We start from the raw sequence: 23,449 nt of genomic DNA on the forward strand, positions 1-23,449 counted from the left end.
TGCCGTCTTAAATTCTTGATGTCTCTGCAAGGAACCTGGGCCCCTTCAACACCAGGGACTTCTTTAGTAACCTCGTTTCCCAACTAATAATCAGGACTTTTGGATTTTTTTTCTAACCTGTGGTTTTATTTGTATATTAAATCTTACAAATGTGTGAAATAAGATTCAATCTTAAGGATTAACCTAATTGAAAGTAACAAAATTATTTAAAAGAGAAAATTTAGCTCTCCAATGCAATACAACCCAATTTTTTAAATTAGGACCGTCCTTGCCTTTGTTAACTTTAATGGTTTTTTCCGCCTCTAATGATTTTTTTTATTGAGGTTATGATAGTTTACAACCTTGTGAAATTTCAGTTGTACGTTACTGTTGTCAGTCATAGTATAGGTGCACCACTTCACCCTTTGTGCCCACCTGCCACCCCCCTTTCCCTGGTAACCACTAATCTGTTCTCTTTGTCCATGTGTTTATCTTCCACCTATGAGTGGAGTCATACAGAGTTCGTCTTTCTCTGTCTGGCTTATTTCACTTAACATAATACCCTCAAGGTCCATCCATGTTGCTGTGAATGGGATGATTTTATCCTTTTTTACGGCTGAGTAGTATCATATTGTATATACATACTCTATCTTCTTTATCCAGTCATCAGTCGATGGGCACTTAGGTTGCTTCCACGTCTTGGCTACTGTGAATAATACTGCAGTGAACATAGGGGTGCCTGGGTCTCTTTGAATTGCTGATTTCAAGTTCTCTGGATAGATACCCAGTAGTGGGATGGCTGGGTCATATGGTATTTCTATTTTTAATTTTTTGAGAACCCTCTAATAATTTATGATTCCAATAACCTGACTCCAACAACTGGGCACCCTCTAGCTGCCCAAATCCTTCCTTACCTTATGCAGTTCAGCTGCTGGCAAACAAGAGCTTCTGGTGTTCAAGAGGGTAAGGTTTCTTATCTAGGAAATCCCTTTAGAGGATTTATAAGAAAAGAACACAGGACTGGAAGCCAAAGAACATGAATTCTAGTGTTTGATCTGCCCCTTGGAAAGTCATTTCAACTCTTCAGACCTCAGTTTCATGCTGAATGTGGACACTGGGTCAGTGGTTCTCATCCCTGAGGGTGCACCAGTCACCAGTGGTCTTTTAAAAGACCCAGATGCCAGGGGTGAGCCAGAGTCTGTACAGTATTTTCTCCCCAGTTTTCCATAAAGAAGCATTTCAAAGATAGACAAAAAGTTGAAAGAATAGTATAATTAACAAACAATATGCCCAAGTCAACAAATGTTAACATTCTGCTATCTGTGTATATTGATATATATTGAATAAAAAAATATATATATATAATAATATATAGGGTTTTTGCTAAGCTGTGTGCAAGTAAATTCCAGACATCACAACCTTTCACCCCTAAGTATTTAAGTATATATCTCTCAAGAACAAGATCATTTTAACCACAATACTATTTTAATTCCTTAAAAAATTAATGTTTCCTAATATCTAAACCATATTCAAATGGTCTTTTATAGCTTTTTTTTTTTCAAAAACAGTATCCAGTCAAGGTTCGTACATTACCTTTAGTTGTCATAAATCTTTAATCTCTTTCAAGTCTAAAACAAAACACCTCACTTATTTTTTTCTGACACTGAATTTTTAAAAAGACTGAGCTAGTTTCTTGTGGAGTGTCCCATATTCTGGATTTGTCTGATTTTTTTTTATGGTATCATTTTATTTGTTCTTCTATTCCCTGTATTTCCTGTAAATTAAAAGGTAAACCTAAAGGCTTGAGTAGATTCCACTTAAAACATTTTTGACAAAAGGATGTCATAGGTGATGCTCTCACCTTCCTATTGCAACATGTCAGGAAGTCCAGAATGGCAGGTTGTCCTACCGATAGTGTTACGTTAGACGATCTCTAGATCTCTCCATTGTGCAAGTAGGTTATTTTTCTCTTTGCAGTTTTCTGTAGGGTGTTACTTTGCCGTATGAGAATAACCTGTTCCCCAACAACCTATCCTCCTTGTTTTAACATCCATTGATGATCTTTTTTTTACTCAGTAATTACATTTGAAGGTGCACAATGGTGATTTTCTAACTTGTATCATTCCTTCTTCATTTATTAGCTAGTTTTCTTCTGTAAAGAAGAGATTTCTATCATCAACTGAAGCTGAATTATAGTTCCTCCTAAAAAGGCAGGATAAATGTTAATTTCGTTTTCTTTAATTACCAATATTCAGAGTGAGAAACTGGCTTAAGAGTCAGTTCCAATAGTCACAAAGAAGTTTTTCCCTTTTATGTAATTTTCTTTAATTTTTTAGTATCACTATAATGGATTTTTATTTACTGTTTTGTCAAATAAAAATGGCAAGCAATAGGATATATTGGAGAATATGAGGAAGCCATTTGATATAAACCTAATTTGGCCTGACCTTGTCTTTCCAAAAGGGCCTGACTGGGGCCGTTGAGCATGCATTGTATATCTGCTTTAGATTTTCCCTACGGCAAGAACAAAGGCCCTTCAGGTAAAGGTGCAACTTCCCTCCCCCTCCCAATGTTGGCGTCTCCTTAAGGATTAAGTATCTTTCCTTAGGCTAGAAGCTGATTGCTCTGCTCACCTGTGACCGCCCAGCTGGAGACAATAGACTTGCCTCCTTCTACGCCCACCAAGATAGCAGACCCACTACCTGCTGTGTCCATCAAGTGCTGTGCCAACAGAGCAATCTTGTGACTATTGTGGGAGGGACATTTCAAGCATATGTGAAACACCCTCTTTGAGGGTATATAACTGCCCTGTGTACCCCCACTTCTTTGGAGTGCTCTGTTCCTTTGTGGAAAGACTCTCCCGGGTTATAATCCTAAAATTTAAGCTCAGAATAAACTCATCCAAATTTTCATTTATAGATTGGTTATGGATTATTTTCGTCAACAGTTTTATAGTCAGCCATGGTCATTGATGCGGGGTCGGTGAGCCGAGGAGTCGAAAGAAAGATTTCTTGGACTCTCAAGATCTGGCAGTAGTGCTCTTTTATTTAGAGAATAGTGTGGAATAGCATGGGGACAGGGCCCATGGGCAGTCAGAGCTGCTGCTGCTGCCAGCATGGCGACAGGACCCATGGGCAGTCAGGCTGCTGCATGGGGACAGGGCCCACGGGCAGGAGGAGCCGCTGCTGCTGCCCTGAGTTGAAGGTTAGGGTTAATTTTATAAGGCATGGGTATGTGAGTCATCTCTTTACAAGACAAAGGAAGGAACATGAAAAAATGGTTAAAATGGTATCAGTGCAGGTGGGGTCTGGTCATTGGGTGATCCCATGACTTTTAGACAAGAATCAACTCGGATTAAGTAAAGGTCAGAAGCCACCACCCTAAATCAGCTACATGAGATTGCCAGACAGCAACCAACTTAAGTTCTTGCCTTCCCCATTAAGAGTTTCTAGGGACAAGGTCATCTCTCTTCTTCCTGGTACAGAGAGGGAGGCACCTTTTACAGATAGAGATTTACCTTACAAATGTAAATGTGTCCCAACAAGGGCAAGTTCCATTCCCCAGAGCCTCCCTCCCTGTCCCAGTTTATCAAAAGCAATCAGCCCCAAACAATCCCGATGCCAAAGGGACATATCCTGGGGTGGCCAATTTCAGGTCCCTACAAGGTCATCCCCCCTTCCTTCACAAATGCAAATATCTCTCAAAGAGCAAGCAAATTCCAGTCCTCGGAGCCTGCTTCTCATCTGCAGTTTTAAAAGTAAGCAGCCTAAAATCCTCATCAGTCATTATTATTTTTGATGGTCAAATTTCCCCAAATTTGGCCATTGGGAGCCCCTTCAAGGTTGTCCAATGTTATTTTGACACACTTCCTTCTTTGCTTTCTGTCACCAGCTGTCTCAGGTTAACTTTGTACTTTCCCTGGCCCAGACCTGGAATCTGCCATTTCTCCAAGGTACTCTGGTTCCTTTTTATAGGGGATGATATGTAGAAGCCACTGTCTAATGCACAGCCACTGGACTAGACTTTAGCGGATTTAAAGGTTCATTTTAAACCATGGAATCTTCATTCAAATGAAATCTGTCTCAGGAGCTCACAATGTAAAATAAAGTTTCATCTCTTGAGGGAGGTCCTCAGAACCTTGGACTCCACAGGTCACAGAAGCTCTGGACAATGGAACAGCCACATTTTCTTTCAGCCCCATTGCTCTGTATTCCAGGTTGAAGTTTCAGACCCCACCCACAGGCCTCTGGAGCCTTCTGCCATACTTCTCACTATGTACTTCCTTCCCAGGCTGTCTGACCATGCAGAGGCCTGGTCCTAGCAGGAGAAACCCCTACAGGCACCTTCTTATCAGCAGCAGGAACAGCCTGGAGCAGAAGACCACTCAAGACCTGGGCTGCCTCAGAGATAAGAAACAGCTCTTCAGAAATAATTCAGGACAAAGGTTACAGAGTATCTGCCATAGACTGAATGTTTGTGTCCTCGCCAAAATTCATATGTTGAAACCCAATCCCCCATGTGATGGTATTTGGAAGTGGGGCTTTGGAAGTGATTAGAATGAACTTAGTGCTCTTATAAAAGGAACCCCAGAGAGCTCTCTGATCTCTTCCCCAATGTGAAGATACAAGAAGTCGGCGGTCTGCAACCTAGAAGGGGACCTTCACCGGAACCTTGGAACATGCTGGCATTCTGACTTCCAGCCTCCAGACTGTGAGAAATACATTTGTGTTGTTTATGGTCCACCCAGTTTATGGTATGTTGTTATAGCAGCCCGAACAGACTACAGACAGTATCTCTCTCAGTCTATCATCAAACTTTTGCCCCCTCCCCTTCCTCCTCTCCGTAGAATCCACTCTAGTGAGGGCCCCAGTGACTTCCATGATATCAAATCCCATTGTCGATTCTCAGACCTCATTTTACTCAGCATCTATCAGTATCGTTTGACACAGTTATTCACTCTGTCCTCCTTGAAACATTTTCTTCACTTGGTGTCCAGGCATCCACTATCTTGGTTCTCCTCCCACCACACCAACAATTCTTTGTTTTCACCTCACCCACCTCTCAGTGGAGGCGTGCCCGGGGCTCAGTCCTTTGATCTCTTCTCTCCTCTGTTCACACTCATTCCCTTAATGGTCACACCTAATTTTAGTTTTAAAAATATCTATGGGTTGAAGACTTCCAAATTTGTATTTCCAGTGCCAACGTATCCTCTGAATTCCAGGCTGGTGTGTTTAACTGCCTACTTGACGTCACATGTCCAAAATCAAATTCCCAATCTTGCTCCACATCCCCCAGGCTTCTCCCATGTCAGTATGTGGCAATTCCATTTTTCCAGTTGCTCAAGTAAAAAACCTGGGAGCCAGCTTTACACCTCTTTGTCTCGTGTGCTATATCTAGTCCATGAGTAAATCCTGTCACTCAAATGTCTGCCTAACCAGTGGGGCCTTCCTTGGCCACCCTGTGTAAAAAAGCAACACACACACACATATACACACATACACTCCCTATTCTCCTTACTCTGCTTTATATTTTCCTATAGCATTCATCACCATTTAATATTTTTTGTGTGCTTGTTGATGTCCTTATTCTCTCTTTGTCCACCAGAATGTAAACTTCTTAAGCTCAGGAACTTAAGATTCACTCACTGCTATATCTTGGTGCTTAGATCAATGCCTCCTGCATCTATTAACTATCTGCTGAGTGAATGAGTGAATGAATGAGTGATCTGAGAGGCATCATACAAATGTTAAATTATTAATAAATATTTATGTTTAAATAGCAAACAATGATAAGTATTTGTGTAGAGTCGATAGTTTCAGGGTTCAGGAGAATTTATAAGCTTTCTTTTAAAAGGAGATACCATATGAACTGTTTCTTGAAATTCTTGAATGGAGTAGAAAAGCAGCAGTGGCTTTTTAGTCTCATTACTTCAACCTGCATTCACCTGCTATTTACACCTAACATTGTTGGTAGTTTGTAAGTGTTAATTAAAATGTTTATTAATACAGAAGTAATTCATGATTTGGAGTCTGTTTTTTTGCCTGAATTTACATAATGAGCCCTCTGTGGCTTATTAAAGTGCAGAACGATTAGAGCGTCCTGGCAGCCCAAGTGGAAAGGGTGTGGTCCTTAGGGGAGGGGGCAGCCATCCTCTTTTGTCCGGGGTGTAGAAGGGAGGAGAAGGTTCAGCTATTTAACCTGGATTCTCAGCCCAGGGAAGCAGATGGAGGAAAAGAACAACATTTATTGCATATCTACTCTTGAAGGGCTTTAGACACAGTGTCTGTGTTGTATTGGTCACCACCACATTCCCAGTGGCTAGCACTGGGATTCAAACCTGAGGATCTGGAGGCTGTTCCCCTCCTCCTGAGTTGTGCTGAGATGTCCCTGACTGCCCATTGTCCAGCACACTGACATACCTATGTCTTGCCTGATTTGTGTTTGGGAAGTACAGCCACCATTCTTGTCTACAGGGTCAGTGATCCTGGCTCCCTGACGTGTCCCAGGGGCCTGCGAACGTGGGCAGTGGGGGCAGGGAGACTCTGCAGGAGAAAGCTGGGGCTCCCTCCAAAAAGCTGACACGTTCACAAGCTCAGACACCTCCAGACGGATGGGACAGCTTCAAAATTGGGTCCTCTGCCTCAACAGGTTAGTATTACAGCAAAGACTTCCTGAGCAAGTGAGACTAAAAGCTGGGAAGACCTGGGGGCACAAACCAGGTTCAGTCTGTGTGCAGTGGGTATCCTCAGGTTGGCATTCAATGCCCTCCATAATTTGGCCTCACCCTCCTAATTCAGCCCCATCTCTCTTCACTGGAGCCTGCTGGGTATCAGTCCCTTTCTGGGCTCAGTCTCTCCTGACCCTCCACTCTGCATCCTACCACACAACTCCCCTCCACAGATTCCTCTTAGAGCATCTGTGATGCTTCCTGCGCTCCTCAGATTGATGCGGGGTCGGTGAGCCGAGGAGTCGAAAGAAAGATTTCTTAGACTCTCAAGATCTGGCAGTAGTGCTCTTTTATTTAGAGAATAGTGTGGAATAGCATGGGGACAGGACCCATGGGCAGTCAGAGCTTCTGCTGCTGCCCCCGCTGGCATGGGGACAGGACCCATGGGCAGGCAGAGCTGGTGTGTGGGGACAGGACCCACGGGCAGTCAGAGCTCCTGCTGCTGCCCCGAGTTGTGGGTTAGGGCTAAATTTAAGGCATAGGTATATGATTCATCTCTTTACAAGACAAAGGAAAGAACATGAAAAAAGTTAAAATGGTATCAGTGCAGGTGGGGTCTGGTCATTGGGTGATCCCATGACTTTTAGACAAGAATCAAATCGGATTAAGTAAAGGTTAGAAAGGTTAGACGCCACCACCCTAAACCAGTTACATGAGATTGCCAGACAGCAACCAACTTAAGTTCTTGCCTTCCCCATTAAGAGCTTCTAGGGACAAGGTCATCTCTCCTCTTCTTCCTGGCACAGAGAGGAACGCATCTTCACAGATAGAGGTTTCCCTTAGAAATGTAAATGTTTCCCAACAAAGGGGCAAACAAATTCCACTCCTTGGAGCCTGAATCTCATCTGTAGTTTTAAAACTAACCAGCCTAAAGAATCCTCATCATAAGCCATTTTAAAATTAAGCAGCCTAAAAATCCTCATCAAGATCACTGCCTGCCTCCTCCCCAGCATCTAAGTCCCTTGAGGGCCAGAGCTCCTGAATCTCTGTATATCATCCCCCTAGTCCTCCAGGCAGGAGCTCCTAACACAAGGTGGCCGCCCCACTCACTTTGACAAAAATGAACTGAGCATCTTCCATACTCAGGGAACTCTACCTCCAACCACTCTCTGTCTCTGCAATCCTACCTCCCCTCCCAGCTCCGCCTGAGACAGGGCGAGTGGGAGGAACCAGGGGAAGAATGAAGCAAAGGCACAGAGGTGTCGAAAAACATGAACGGTGAGCATCCTCCTGGGGCCAGAGTGGGTGAAGAAATGAGGGAGGGGAGTTAGAAAGGATGACTGGGGCTAGAGAATGAAGGAACCAGGATGTTATAGCTGGGGATGAGGCCTTGGTTCTGTGGGCAGGGAGGAAGTTAGTGACGTGATCAAGTCTCTGTAGTGGCAGCAACTGAAATCACATCGTTTTCCTGGCTAATTGGGAGAGAGGCAGGGACAGTCCCATCCCACCAAACACAACATTCCCAAAGCCCCCCTTCACTTGTGAAGCAACGATAGACATTTCCTCTGGTCTGCATGTTAATGCCTAGTGATTTAGTTTACACATGTATTTGGTGTTTCCTTTGACAAATAAAAATGGCAAGTAATAGGATATATTGGAATATATGAGGAAGCCATTTGGTGTAAACCTAATTCGGCCTGACCTTGTCTTTCTAAAAGGGCCTGAGCGAGGTTGTTGAGCATGCATTGTATATCTGCTTTAGAGATTCCCTATGGCAAGAGCAAAAGGCCCTTGAGATAAAGGTGCAACTTCTTAAGGATTATGTATCTTTCCTTAGGCTAGAAGATGATTGCTGCGCTCACCTGTGACCGCCCAGCTGGAGACAATAGACTTGCCTCCTGCTACGCCCACCAAGATAGCAGACCCACTACCTGCTGTGTCCATCAAGTGCTGTGCCAACAGGGCAATCTTGTGACTATTGTGGGAGGGACATTTCAATCATATGTGAAACACCTTCTTTGAGGGTATATAACCACCCTGTGTACCCCCACTTCTTTGGAGTGCTCTGTTCCTTTGTGGAAAGACTCCCGGGTTATAATCCTAAGATTTAAGCTCAGAATAAACTCACCCAAATTTTCATTTATAGATTGGTTATGGATTATTTTCGTCGACACCTTAATAATTGGTAAGTTCGTCTTCCTTATTAATTATCTTAGATCATCTCTGAGCCTTCTTGGAAAGGGAGAAAGGAGAAAGTTGTCACAGAAGCCTTTGAGGATCTGCTAAAAACCATGGCCTCACCTTTCCAGGAAATGCACATACACCCATCCAGAGACAATTTTACCTGATCTTTCCAGTGGTTCTCAACCTTGGCTGCACATTGGGATCACCCAGGGAGCTTTATAGACTATTGATGCCTGCCTCCCACCTCCAAAGTTGTTAATTTAACTGATCTAAGTGTAGTCTGGACACGGGGTTTTTTAAACTCCCTAGGAGATTCTAGTGTACCCTCAAGATTGAAAAGTATTGTGCTAGGGAATTGTGGATTCCAAGTTAAGACCCCTAGCTTAGACCATAAGTTCCAGGTGTGTCCATTTAACTTCGCATGGTGAGCAGCACCTACCTGGGTAGGGAGAGGAGGAAAGAAAATGGCCAGTTTGAAAGAGTGAGGAAGTCTTGAAGCTGCAAGCAAAGAGAGGTGGTGTTCTCATACATTCCAGAAGGTTGCAGAACACTTAGTGAAAGGGATGCTGAAAGAGAAGACAAAGAGCAAGAAGTTTAATTGCCTTCCTGAAAGATGGATGGAAGTCCAGCAGACAACACCCTTCCCACCCACATACTTCACCTGCCCCAAGGAAAGCCGCAAACATTATCAAAAGGCTGACAGAATCGGTCTTTGGGGAAAGTCAACCAATTAAACATGTGGTTTGGTTGGTGGGTGACGTGGGTGGAGAGAGGATGGCATCTATGGGGCTGAAGGAAAGCAGCTGTGAGGGTGTGGAGGTTTGGAGATAATGGACTAAAACCCTCGGCTGGAGGAAGAGAAGATTTGGGTCATGGTCAAGGAGAGGCATTCCTGAGGTGGGTGGGAAGCTGGGCGGCATCGCAGCAGCAGGAGAGGCAGCTGTGGTGGAAGAAGAACTTCGAAGAAGCTGAAGGCCCGACTCCGCCAGTCACCACCCATGAGACCCTAGTCAAGAACCTGGCCCCGGTTTCTTATCTGGGACTGGTGTGATGATAACATCAGAGGAGCACACCATCTCAGATGATTACCAGATCATCTCCAAGGTTTTTTTCCATTGTAAAGTCCCACAAACCTAGGAAAGTGACCTCCAAAAATGCCTTTAAGGTTTTCAAACCTGTATCCATCGGAATCACTGGGGTGCTCACCACCAGATGATATGATTCAGTGGGTGGGGGATGGAGACCCGCAGGTACTTTATAATTCTCTTGTGCTTCTGATGTTGCGTGTGCTTTGAGAATCATTGTTCTAGGTCATTGTTTCTCAACTCCAGGGCATCTTGTCAGAGGGCAGATTCTGAGCCAGTAGCTCTGAAATGAGGCCTGGGATTCTGCACTTCTAACAAACTCGCAGATGGTGCCAATGCTGCTAGCTGTACATCCTTGCTGCTCAAAGTGTAACCCAGGCAACATCCCTAGCAGCAGCAGCAGTAGCATTTGGGAGCTTCTTAGGAATTCAGAATCTCAGGGCCCACCCTAGACCCACTGAATCAGAATCTGAACTTTAACAAGATCCCCAGGTGATCTGTATGCACGTTCAAGTTTGAGAAACATTGTTCTAGAAGAAGTGACTTACTGATCAGGGAACCAGGTTGAAACTTGGGAATGAAAGGACAAAACTCAGTTCCTTAAAACAGAGTTGAAGTTAGGGAAGCGCAGGGGTTTCCATGTGTTTTAGTTACTGCCATACTTGTGGTCCTGCCACATAATAGGTGCTCAACAAATATTTGTCAAGCAAATGGGTGAGGTAAGAGTCCAGTTTCTGGAGCCAGAGCATGAGGCTAGAGTGAGGCCAGTAACCATCATTACTTGATGCTGCCTACTAGGGCCAAGGTCTTTCTAGCCCTCTGCCCAGGACAAGATTGATCCTGATGCTGGCAGAGAGAAGAATTCACTGCCATGTGAGACAGAAGTGTGTCAAGTTTTCTCATCTGTGAAGATTAAAAGGCTATGTGGAAATACAGCCAAGAAAATACACTGGCCTTCTCAGGTAGGTCTGCGATAAGAACCAGGGACTGAGCCAACCAGTGGGGACGTGGGTGACAGAGAAGTCCCAGTTCCAAAAAGAACGCATCTGTTCTATAGGAGTGATTTCATGAAGCTGCCTCAAACATGTTTAAAATGGGCAGAATTTAATACAGTCAGGATCAATTCTAGCACTCTTCTCTCTCCTCCATTTAAAACAGATGTCAGTAAGACATATCCTGCAGTCAAAGGCAACCAGTATGGCTCTTGTAGATAAAGTCCAAAATCCATGTGATATAAGCAGTTGGGGAAACATTAAATCCTACAAAGAACAAACACTGTTTGTTATTAACTAGCCTTAGAGGAAGGGATCAATAACTCATATTTGTAGTGATTTTATTCCTCGTCTTCAGGGGAGCCAGCCTAGAAAAGAAAATGTTTCTTTTGTTTTTCCTGTGTGTAGCATTATCCAGACTTTCTGGATAACCTTGACAGTAGAAGTTAGGATTTCAGCCTAAATAAATCCATTCTCATCCTGCCCTAGGAACAAGTTAGGCTGAAGATTTCTGACGGATTCTTCAAAACGCCGGGCCCTTTCTCCTAGCAATTATTTTAAACATACTGTGAACATGGGAGAGTGCCTTCTAAAGCAGTGTCTTTTTCTCATCAGGCAGTAGCATTTTCTTGATTCCCGCAAATGAACTGAGTAAACAGTAAGTGTGCATTCCCAAGGGCTCGCATACCTCTGCCTTGGGCTGGCTTCCACGTCTGGTAAAATGACATGTTAATGGCCATAGTCATGGCGAAGTTCCCCTGAATAACTATTTTCAAAGGAATAATAATTTTCCCTCACTGCTTCCTCCCCGCTAACCTCATCCTCAACCTAATTCTAACTGTCCCAGAGAGCCCGGTCCCACAGAGGGACAATCCTGTGAGTGTCTCTGCAACTTCTCCAGAGGCTTTGAAAGATGGTTCCTGCCCAGCACGCAGTCCCCCAAGCTGCCAGGTGCATCTGAGGAGGGAAAAAGAAATCAGACATGGTACTCATTGACTACCAGACAAGTGATTTAAATTTCTGCACTCAAATGTCCTGCCATAAGTTAGTGTGAATGTGCCATTGCACCTTTCTTGGCTTGTGAAAAAGAATGGCTAATTAACTTTCTCGGTTGCTTGGAATAGCATTCAATGGATGGCAAGTCACCATCGCATGCAAATCATCAGTCTCTTAAAGCCATGTTTGAAGGGGTCCATGTCTCTTTTTGTTGACCGAGAGAGACAGCGAGCGAGTTGTCATGTTCACAAGGATGACCTAATTCGAGCTTCTGTGGTTTGGGATCCTGCCTGCCTGTGTTTCACCCTGTTTTGCCTTCAAGGCAGGAGGCTACATCTCATAGCCAGGAGATTGTGGTTAGTTTCCTGGCCTTGGACCGAGGTGGGGACACACCTGCACCCCTGAGGGAGGGAGAGCCTGTGGAGGGTCCATGAGGCCAGGGCTGAGTCACTCAGCTGCGAGACATGTCAAATGGCATTAGAACATCAGTTTGGCACTGAAGGAGCAAGAACCCACACCAAAAATTCTTAAATACGCTAACAATCTAGTCCATTTTCAAACTAAACCAAGGAAAGAAATGAAAGTTTGGTGTCACCTTACACCAGCACTGGGATTTGCTATTCATGTGAAATCACCCCAAAAGAAACCTCAACTTCACCCACACATCCAAGGGAGGTGAAGGGCCCCCATCCGATAACATTTCATCCCACAGGCCCCTCTCTACCACTCCCTACGCATCACAGTCCTGTTCCAAGACCATGCAAATTTGGAAAACCCTACTGTAAGTCGTCTTTGATTTTTCTACCCAAATCACTTTCCTCTCTCAGAAAATTGTTTGAATGTGGTGTCCTAGTCAAAAGAAACATAAGTTGAACTCCAAGTGCCTTAAAAATAATGTAAATCTTTACTAATTTTCTTGAAACAGTGGCCATTTTTCTCACCTAATCTCCCACTCAACAGCCGCACCCAGCCCAGTCTCTCTCCAGAGAGTAGCTTCACACTCTTTCATAGTAAATTAATTTAGCCTGTTTAATTTCTATCATCCTTCCATCCCAGCCCATCACCTTAATCCAACTGCAAGGAACGGAGGGCCAAGCAGCTCAGAATCCTCCTCCAGAAGACTGGAAGGGAAGAAAGGCTGTAACTACTTATGCCTCAGGGTCTTGGTCCCAGAAACAAGAACAGGAAAAGGGAAGCAAAAGGATGCCTGTCGTGCTGTTAGTACCCAAGGGACCTTCTCCATCCTCAAGATGGCAGCCTCCTGAACAGGACTGGGTTCCGACATGGCGACCCTGATGCTCACCAGCAGGCAGAAGGCAGGCAGCAAGATCCTCAAGATGCTCCACAGGGTCCTGGGACAACTTTACCCAGACAGGGAGAATCACAACAATCTGCACATGTTTCTTTCTCTCTGAAGCTAGAGCTTCTGAAGGATTCAAATGGTTTTGATGTAATATGGTGTGCGGCCAAAAGAGAAAATCAGAATCCACATCAGGTTTGATTTTCATTCCAGGGAGCCATTTCAGATGAAGGAGGCAAAGCCTTTCAAAAACGTCTTCTATGATTCGGAATAATTGGGTCCAATTTAATTTGGTGGAGGGTGGAGTTGAAGAGGTATGCAATTGCTTCGAGTGTGTTTTGCAGTTTCCAGAGTCACTAATTAGCTCCACGACATAAAGGTTAATGAGATAAAACATCTATAAATCAAGTTGATGGCTGATTCAAGAAGAAAACCCCCAACTCCCGCTCTGCTATGATAACTCTAGAATTTCACTCTTTCAGCGTATCCATTTGATTAAATTCAATTCTGTGTGAATATATACAAACAAATGTATAACTATAAAATTCATACTTAAATTTTAAACTATCTTGCTCAAAGCTCCTTTCTAAATTTAGTTATTCAGTACTAATAAGTCAATAGTTAACTATTAACAGAATTAATCATATCAGAATTAACTGACGTGATGGAAGGCTTAGGCGTCACCCTTCCCAGACAGCAAAAGTCTATATTTTACATTTAAAAACGAGCTCCTTATATTTGGACATAAAACAAACTCCGTAAAATAAAATTACAGATTTTATTGACTGAAGCTATAGAGGAATTTGGGATTTAGAGAACGTTCTGGTGAATCCTTTTGTAACTTGAAGGGTTCTATCCCACTTAAATCTTCTGTTTGTATATGAGTTTTCCAGATGGTTACGAGCATAGGCTCCAGACTCAGGGGAACCACATCGACCCCTTGGCTCTACCACTTACTAGCTCTGTAACCTCGGGCAATTTTCTTAAGGTTTTGTGCCTCAGTTTCTGCATCTGTAAAATAGGGATAATAAGAGACTCTATGTCATAGGGTTTTTGTGAGGATGAAATGTGGTAATTCATGTTAATCACGTAGCACAGGGCCCGGCGCATAGTAAGTACAAAGTAAATTATGATGATTACAATAATGAGTGCCGTAGGGCCCACCTGGACTAGACTTTCCTTCCAGAGCCTCTGGCAAGGAATGTGCAGCCTTGAAGCATGGATTTGATAAGACAACTTCTTTGCAATTTATGATGGAAGTGTAGTTGTTCATTGTTAAGGTAGCTTGAGTGCAATATTTAGCAATTTTCCTTTTATCAAGGTCTGGATGCACCTACTCTTTTTTTCCCCCTCACAGACTCTTTATTATTATTATTTTTAACTTAAAAGATTAAAAGTTATTGTGTTCTGGGCATCCAGATCCCCGGGAGATGGGAAACTAGCCTGGAGTCTCATTCATATTTGATCGATGGGGCCTTGCATAGAAATGGCATACCCTACGGGATATTTTGAAGCTTTGGCTATACAAAGGAAATTTCCAGATCTTCTGATGCTCTCTGATCCTCTGATTGGATCCGCTTCCTCCTGGAAGATCTCGTGGGGAAAACGGTCTGGTGGGAGCAGATTCTCAGAACAACCATCCCATTTCTGAGTGCCTCCACTGTGTGTGTGTGTATGGTGTGGGTGTGTTTGGGGTGTGTGTGGTGTGTGCAGCATGTGTGTGTCCATACATGTGAACATGTGCATTCCTAGTAGGCAAGGATATTCTCTTCCACTACAGGTTAAAGAGCACAAGTGAATGGCTGTGTGTAAATCCTAACACAAAGTATCAATTACTCGCTCTGACGACCAGAGAGTGAACCCTACTTAAGTTAAAAGGGGAAAGAGTCAAGGAGAGAAGAGGAAGATGAAACTCTGCAAAGAGCAGGGCCTTGCAGCTGCAGCCCAGTTGGCCCGACCCAGCCCAGCTGACCTTTGCTTCGTCTTCGAAGAACAACACAGGCTTGCGTCTGCCTATTGCATCAGCGGCTCCCATCTGCCCTTCCCTGCCCCACCCTGGAAAGTGGTAAGGAGAGTTAAGTAACAGCCTCTGAGGCAACCGCTCAGGCAGGGGGAGGTCTGGGGGAGACTGTCTCACTCCTTCCAGCCAGGCCCCACCCAACAGGCGCTTCTCAAATCCAAGTCCATGAAGGGAAAGTACTCATCTGGCCGAGTCCTCTCCTCTGTCCTGATACTGCACGTACTCCCCGTCTACCTCTCCCTGGGCATGTGTGGGGTGATGCACAGGACCTCTGAGCCTTCTGTTTTGGCCAAGATGGGCTCTAGAATTTTAGAATGTTAGAGGTGGAAGACCACAGAGGGTAGCTGAAACAACACTCCCATTTTAAAGATGATAAAATTGAGGCCCAGAGAAGCACAACGACCTGCCAAAGGCCCAGAGCTAGACTGCATCAGCTTGTTCAGACTACAGCCCACGTCTCCTCTCTCCTGCACAACCTCAGGGACAGCTAGAGGACCAATGTGTTCAGACTTGGCCAGTCTTTGGATGGAAGACAGCCTCAGAAATGAGTGCTCAGTGGTCTGTGAAGTCGTATAAGCTAGAGAGTAGGCTGCTTAGGAGACTCTAAGGAGCGAGGTTGAAACCCATCCTGAACATATGCAGAATCCAAGTCTTTAATCCAAGTCTTTCAGGAGAGCAGGCCCATTTCAGGCCGAGCTGGGAGAGGAGCAGACTGAGGGAGAGGAGAGAGCCCTTCTGGAGCAGTCCCAGGAAGCCTGACTTATGCCTCCATCTTCCCTAGGCCTTCAAGCCCTGCGGATCCCGGGAAGTCCAGGGCCACTGAGGCAGGTCCCAGGTTCCAGGCTGAACTCAACCACCAGGCCCACCGTGGGAGGCTCAGAACGGGCAAAGAGAGCAGCCATCCACCGAAGGTGTTAACACGAGGCTCCACGGCACTGGGTTGAGATCAATAACTGTTGAGAATGTGAGTTGATAGAAAGGGTATATTAGAAGCCATAACCACACACAAATTCACACACATATTCTTTCTTTTAAAACCACTTTATTGAGACATGATTGATACAAAAGCTGAAGATATTTAATGTACACAGTTCGATAAGTTTGGAGTGCAGACATATTCTTCATTAATGTGGAGCTTCATTGATGCTCTATCCAGGACGTAGGCAGCCTCTCCGAGAGGGTCACTTGCAGCTGAGAAGAGCAGCCTCAGTGAGTTTCAGCTGATGACCAGTCTACGCTGGCTCCAGCTCTTCCAGGGGCCTTGTTTAATAACCACTTTCTTTGGCTTTTAACACAAGGCTGCTGGCAACACCTCTGTCCTGCATTTTAAGGCTTTTCCTGGACTCTGGAAACCATCCCGAAAGTCTCTCTCTGAGCGTGATACTGATTTGACAGACACTCGGGCTGTTTATCTGGCATGTGTGGTTTTGCTGAAGGGGACAGGTTCTTTGACCAACTTCTAAAACTGCCGCTGAGGACTTGAGAGTTCAGCCATGTTCTCTTGCTGACACCCGGGTCCTGAGTGGTTAAAATTCTTCTACCCACCTTTCTGATTCAGGGCTCTACTTTTACGATGCCATTACTTGTCTCAAATTTTCATAATCATCTCAAAGGGGCAAGAAGCATTCTCCCTTCTTTCCAGCCCGATGTGGACAGGTTTTCCAGCTGCCAGTCCAATGCTGGGCCCACCGGGTACCCTGTGGGTACAGCCCTACCTCATCTGAGGTGCGCCCTGGGGAGGGCCCTCAGGTCCACACGAAACCAGTAGGATAGGGCTTCAGTGTGTCCGTGGGGCTCCTCATCAGGCCACCAAGCCCCTAGCAGACCTAGTAAGTCACCCTGACACATCACCCCTCTCCCTCCTCTGAAGAATGTTGGGGAAGCAAGAGCCTGTGAATCGGGCAACCCCATAGAAAGGAGCAGGGAAAGGACGCGAGTTCTGGGGTGACAGGGAGATGGCCTGTGGGCAAAGGGGTCTGGCAGAGTCACAGTGGGGAAGCAGGTGACTGTTGAGGGATCAGGGAAAAGGCCCACATGAAGGAGCCCCAGGTAGCGGAGGGAAGTCCCAACCAACACCATCAAATGCTTTTCTATTTTTTGCTTAATGGTTTCACCAGTCAACTCCAACGTTTGCTCTTACTTTCTGCCCCTAAGGAAGGAGGTAGAGGATAGCTGGTCTGAGGATTTGGAATTGGGGGCTATTAATTTCCAAGTATGGGAAAAATCCATTAAAAATGAGCACTCATACTGTCTTCATTCCATTCCTGGCAGAGACACCAAATTCCAAAGGAGAGCTGGACAACATAATGTAAAGGGAAATCAGAGATGAGATCATTTAATCAACATCTCATTTTACAGATGAGAAAACTGAGTCCCAGAGAGGTGCTCAAAATCACTCAGCCAATAACTGCAAAACTGGTGGGACTAGAACTCTGGCTTCTAACTCCCAGTCCAGGCGTTTTCTTCCCTTCCACCCCAGCCTGCTACCCCTGCCCCTCCCAGATGCCACGACTGTTTAAGGGTGAAAGTTGGCCTTGGAGCGCCCTCCTCTGGCTCCAGGGAAGCCGCTGGAGCAGCTACAGTGTAGGCTGGTGTTCTCTAACTCGAGCGTGCAGCGGAATCCCCTGCAAGGCTGGTTAACGCACAGACTGCTGGGCCTACCCTTGTCTGATTCAGCAGGTCTGGGGTGGGGCCCAACAATCTGCATTTCTATCAGGTTCCCAGGTGATGCTGATCTGCAGAGTCAAAGGACATTTACTGCGAATCTCTGGTGTAGTCAGATCTTGTGGATCTCGCAGCCAGAACATCTGGGTTCAGGTCCCAGCTTTGCCGCGCATGTACTGTAACCTCGAACACGATGTTGCTCAATCTCTTGGCGTCTCAGTCTCTTCATCTTATGATGGTAACAGAAACCCAGTGGGTTAATATGTAAAATAAATCAATCAGACGTCAAATTACCTGAGGAGTGCCGTACTGATGCTGTACTAATACAGAGATGTCACTGTGGGCCAGGGGACGTCCATGGTGACAGAAATTCTCTTAATGCTGCTCAAAAAATACTCCAAATCCAGCAGAAATGGTGTTTAGCCTTACACAAATATTGCCTGAGTAATTATTAGGGCCTGGCATCAGGTTTACAAAGATGAATGACACAGTCCCTGCCCTGGGGGAGCAACTAGGAAGAAAATAAACATGCAAATCCTAATAATTATCCTACTGGGTGAGGAACAAGGGAAGGAATGCTAGGCCTTGGAGCACAGAGCAACCAACCCTGTCTGGGGAGTCAAGCAAGGCTTTGAAGAGGCGTCTGATTTTTTAGTAGGGTCCTGAAGAGTGAATAGGAGTTCTTTAAGAAGACATGCCGCAGCAGGCACTTCAGGCAGAGGAAACAGTACATGCAAAGAAGTCACAGAGGTGTCAAAATGCATGTTCAGGGAAATAGTAATAGTTCTATGTAGCTAGAGCTCAGTGGGTCTGGGGAGAGAGAGCAGAAGAGGGGATTGGCAAGGAAGGCTGAGGCAAGATTCTGCAGAATCCTGGATGCCATGCTAAGAAGTGTGGACCTGATCGTGAGTCTGGTGAGAAGCCGCTGGAAGACACGCACCGCTTCCCTGGAGGATTCCCTGGAAAAAAAAAAAAAAAACCCTAATGAATGCCCAAGATGAAGATTTATGAGCCCAGGGCCTTCACCTCCCTCCTCAGCACCCCCGCCCCTTCAATGCCTTCAAGCCTCCCCTGCCAGGAAGCCAAGCCCCAAAACGCCTCCTGACCTGGGCGGGGAACCTTGGGAACAGGCTCCCCTGGAAGGCACAGCAGCGTGCAGGGCAGCCTCTTACCTTCATCAGATAGGTGGCACTTCCCCGAAGGTTTCCTCATTCCCTCTCCCCATGGGTGTGGAGTCACAAGGAGAACAAAAGGGTGTTATCTGAAGCTAAGAAGTTTTAGGAGGGGGCGGAGGGAGGTGTAGGCACCTGTGGGGTGGGAGAACTGAGTGAAAACTCTGGCAGCACTGATGCAATCCGGGAAGAGGCCTGTGGAAACCTACACCTGGGGAGCCAGCCCCTTCCCTCCCTGACCTCCTTGAGGTGTGGAGAGTTTGGAGCTGGAAGAGGCCTGAGAAGTGGTCTATGCCAGGCGCCTCCTTTAAAGAAGAAATAACGAACACTCACCCTGCCCTCTCCCCATACCTGACTCTGAAGGTGTAAAGCCCCAGTCTCGAGAAAACGTGCATTTTCTGTGTCCACTGACCTCTGTCCCTCCTCTTGAGTCTTTCCCATAGTCCCCGGCCAGCCAAGTCCTTGCCCCTCTTTCAGACTCCGCCTTTTGTTTCCAGATAGGTATCCGCTGGAGGGTGCAGAAAGTGGGCTCTGCTATTTTTGAAAACTGCAATGTGAGAACAGGGGACAAACTGCTAATCTAAACTGCGCGGGTTGGGGGTTTTATCCCCGTTCCTCCATCTCCTGTGGAGGTGGAAGCAAATTGCTCTTGTGGGAATAATCCTTTTTGTTTTTAGGAATATATTTTAATAGGTCTTTGGATTATGCAAGGATAAAACTTAAACCTATTCTGGAAAAGAGACAATGCAGTTCAGAACAATGTAAAGCTACAGGGCCTGCATCGTCGTTGTATTTGTAAACGGTGGTTTTCATTTGGAATGAATGGCATTTTCAGGGTTTATGGGGAGTTTTGCTGTGTGCTGCAGCCGGGCCTCCGCTGTGCTTTGGGGAGTTGAGGGAGGGGCCTGTGTCCACAGTGGGAGAGAGCAGGACTGAGCTGGTGACCGGCAGGGAGAACATCCCGGTCCGTGTAGAATCCCCAGGAGTCCTCGCAGACACTGGAGGAGGGAACCCAGGAAATGGCTTTACTGGGCCTGGGGTTGTTCCTCTTTCGGTGGGGCTTGCCATCTGTTCTCTCTCAGGAGGGGCTACTGAGAGCATCAAAGCCAGTCCAAACCCCACTGAGCTCTTTCTAAAAGGACTACAAAGTCAGGTAAAAGCGGGGCATCTGCCCCTGGTGTGTGTGTCATTGTTGTGTGTCCCTCCCCTCCCCGCCTCGTCCCCATGTCCCCCCTCACCCCCCACCCCAGCCAGCCTGGGAGTGAGAGCGCCCTGTGAGAGCAGAGCCTCTCTCCACTCTGTTCTTTGAGGAGGCCTAGGATCTGACGGGATATCACAAAACCAGTAGAGAGCCTCTCAGTTCCTAAATGTTTTACTTTGAAATTTTTCTTTTTCCCAAATACTTTGAAAAGGTAAAATACTTTATTTTGAGAAAGTTGTTCTAGGATGCTGGATCATCCTGAGGTTAAGGAGGCATGTTCTGCCAGGCATAGGGAACTGGGTTTGAGACAGTCACCAAGGGAAGGAATAAATGGGCATGAGGGGGTTAAAGCACTTCTGCCTTATATTAGAGTAAAAATTGCATGAATCTATTATTTATATAATAGTATATGATCAACATATTATAAATATATTACCATATATGTATATTATTTTATAACATAAATATAAAATAATTAAAAATAATTTATAACAGAAAAATTTATGTTAATGTAATGTGATACACTATAGAAAACATAAATAATACATAAATGTGTAAAAACCATAAATATCATCAATTATACTACCAAAAATTAATTGATGCTAACATTTCGGGATACTTCCTTCAGCTCTTCCTCCACGCACATAAACAAATGAGCAAACAAGTAACTAGATACAGTGAACATCCACCCCCACTTATTCTACAGTCCCAACAGAAAGAGAACATGGTTCTTTCCCACTAGTTTTAGCAATAATCCCAGGGCCAATTCTTATTGGCCCAGCTTGGGTCACATGCCTATCCCCGAATCTAGAACCCACAAAAGCCAATTTAACCTATAAAATAGTTTAAATGAAGAAAAACGTATACTTTTTTGAGTTGTTAGACTTAATGAACTAAATGAGACCATTCATGTGGAAGTTCTTTGCAAATGTAAATAATTGTTAATCATTAATTATAAATATTATTATTAATATTATCACCAACTCTTTCCTCATTGTCCTTCTGCCTCTCCTCTTCTTGGTCGATCTGTTTTTCTGCTTTCTTGTCTTCCCACCAAGTCTCCATCACTTGGTTAACCAGGCTGAGGTGGACTGGGGAGGAGACCAAATGCTATTTATAGCAGCATTTCCTTGGGCAATGTGGCGTGTGGTGACATGAGAACACATCATTTAAGGGATACCTCTATCTCTCATTGCAGCCAACGTGGTTTCTGAGAACTTTGTCTACAGGGAGGAAGAATGTAGAGAACACTCCCCTCTCCCAGCAAAGGCAAACCCTGCCTTTTACACGGCCTGGTCGACCATTTAGGGCACGGATTTTGGTAGACTAGGAGTTTGTTACTCAGGGGGTGCCTGGGATGGGTGCACTTGTCAGTAGACCTCCGGAAGGACATTTCAATGGGAGAGGCCAGAGAATAACAACCAACCCAAAGCCTGAAGATGACATCAAATGAAAATTGGCATTTTAGTTTGGCAAATTGAAGGCTGGGAACCCATCAGGGACTGTGAGGACCAAAAGTCCTTTATGGAATCTTGGACATGTGAAATAAGTAGTTTTGGAACAATTAAAACAAATTCCTACTTTTAAAAAGTGAGTGGTTGACAATACATGTATGCTGGAATTGAATATTTAAGTAAATGGATGGCAGATGGTGGGAGCCAGGTTTCTTATTGTTGAAGTAGATGTTTACAGATAAACAAGAGGAGAAGGCTAGAATGATCCATGCAGTAGTGAATTAGAGTTGAAGACATTAGTGAAAACTCATGTTTAACTTAATGTAGGTACAGGTGGTTACACATGGAAGTATTCATAGATATATGTACCCCTAGCCATTTCCTTGCTGCGTCAGCTGAGAGGATCTAGAAGCAATGACATCCCAGTAGCAATAAGCACACCTAGCACCCAGATCTTGGTTTCTAATACCATTCTCCAACAAAAGGACTAGGTCACCTTGGAGAAATGCTTGATTTTAGAACTGGGAGAGGAAATACGCAGGATGATCCAGGAGCTTTTTGTTTGTTTGTTTTCTGCTGAAGATTTACCCTAAGCTAACATCTGTGCCAATAGTCCTCTATTTTGTGTGTGGGTCACTGCCACAGCCTGACCGCCAACGAGTAGTGTAGGTCCTCACCTGGGAACTGAACCTGGGCTACCGAAGCAGAACACACTGAACTTAACCACTAGGCAACAGGGCTGGTCCCCAGGAACATGTTATAGAGCCAGACAATAAGAGAGTGCTCAAAAACTGCACAATGATGGGCGGAGAGAACATGAAGGGACATAGGAGCCAACTGAAAGAGTTCCCAATGGCTAAAGCTGGAACGATTTGAGCAAAAAATAAGTAAATTATTATTGTAGTATAACCCAAAGGACAAAATAAATATCCATGAGTCCATTCTGATATGAATAAATAATTGAATAAACAGATAACTGAGGAAGAATAGATAAATCTCCCATGCAGAAGAATTCCAAATAGTTTGTGTAGATACTCTGCCTTCAAGGAGGTGGAGCATAGCTCCCCAATCCCTAAGTGTGGGGTGCCCATAGTAACTTCCTTCCACAGAGGAAGTATGGACAGGGAAGTAACTTTACAGTGCAGAAACTTGTCAAATACTACCTTAGCCAGGTGATCAAGGTCAGCATCAACAGTAGTAGGTCATGTCGATAGGATGTACCCTTGATCTGATGTGATGAGAATGGTGCTTCACCTCTGTGGTCTTCCTCCTGCAAAAATCCATAACCCAAGGCTAATCATAAGAAAACCATCAGACAAGTCCCAAGTGAGGGACATTCTACAAAATATCTGATCAGTACTCCCCCAAACTGTTAAAGTCATCAAAAACGAGAAAAGTCTGAGAAACTGTCACAGCCAAGAGGAACCTAAGGAGATATGACGACTAAATAATGTAGTATCCTGAATGTGATCCTGCAACAGAAAAAGGACATTGGGGGAAAACTAAGGAAATATGAATAAAGTTTGGATTTAGTTAATAATGGTGTATCAATATTGGTTCATTAATTGTGACAAATGTACCCAGATCTTGGTTTCCAGTACCACTCTCCAATAAAATGACAAGGTCATCTTGGAGAAATGCTTGATTTTAGAACTGGGACAGGAAATATACACAGTTTGAGAACTCCATACCAGCCTTGTGATTTTTCTATTGTAGGGGAGGAAGACATTTCCTC

At 44.8% G+C, this 23,449-nt stretch overlaps 1 protein-coding gene and 1 long non-coding RNA gene across 2 annotated transcripts in view; one reads left to right on the top strand and one right to left on the bottom strand.

The window, feature by feature from the left end:
• Positions 1-8,634, top strand: part of RBKS (ribokinase) — a 107,067-nt gene extending 98,433 nt beyond the window's left edge. The window contains exon 8 of the mRNA XM_070512373.1: positions 8,484-8,634. Coding sequence (XP_070368474.1) covers positions 8,484-8,495 — 12 coding nt within the window. The 3' untranslated portion in view covers positions 8,496-8,634. The remainder of the gene's footprint in view (positions 1-8,483) is intronic.
• Positions 8,635-16,029: 7,395 nt separating this feature from the next.
• Positions 16,030-22,985, bottom strand: LOC106837062 (uncharacterized). The gene is made up of 4 exons (XR_006528933.2): positions 22,878-22,985; positions 19,472-19,606; positions 19,060-19,194; positions 16,030-18,846 (listed from the first exon to the last, which is right to left on the bottom strand). It is a non-coding gene; the product is annotated as an uncharacterized lncRNA (long non-coding RNA).
• Between the last annotated feature and the right edge of the window lie 464 nt (positions 22,986-23,449).

Source organism: Equus asinus, chromosome 6, assembly GCF_041296235.1.
Source record: "Equus asinus isolate D_3611 breed Donkey chromosome 6, EquAss-T2T_v2, whole genome shotgun sequence".
In the NCBI taxonomy this organism is placed as follows: domain Eukaryota; kingdom Metazoa; phylum Chordata; class Mammalia; order Perissodactyla; family Equidae; genus Equus; species Equus asinus.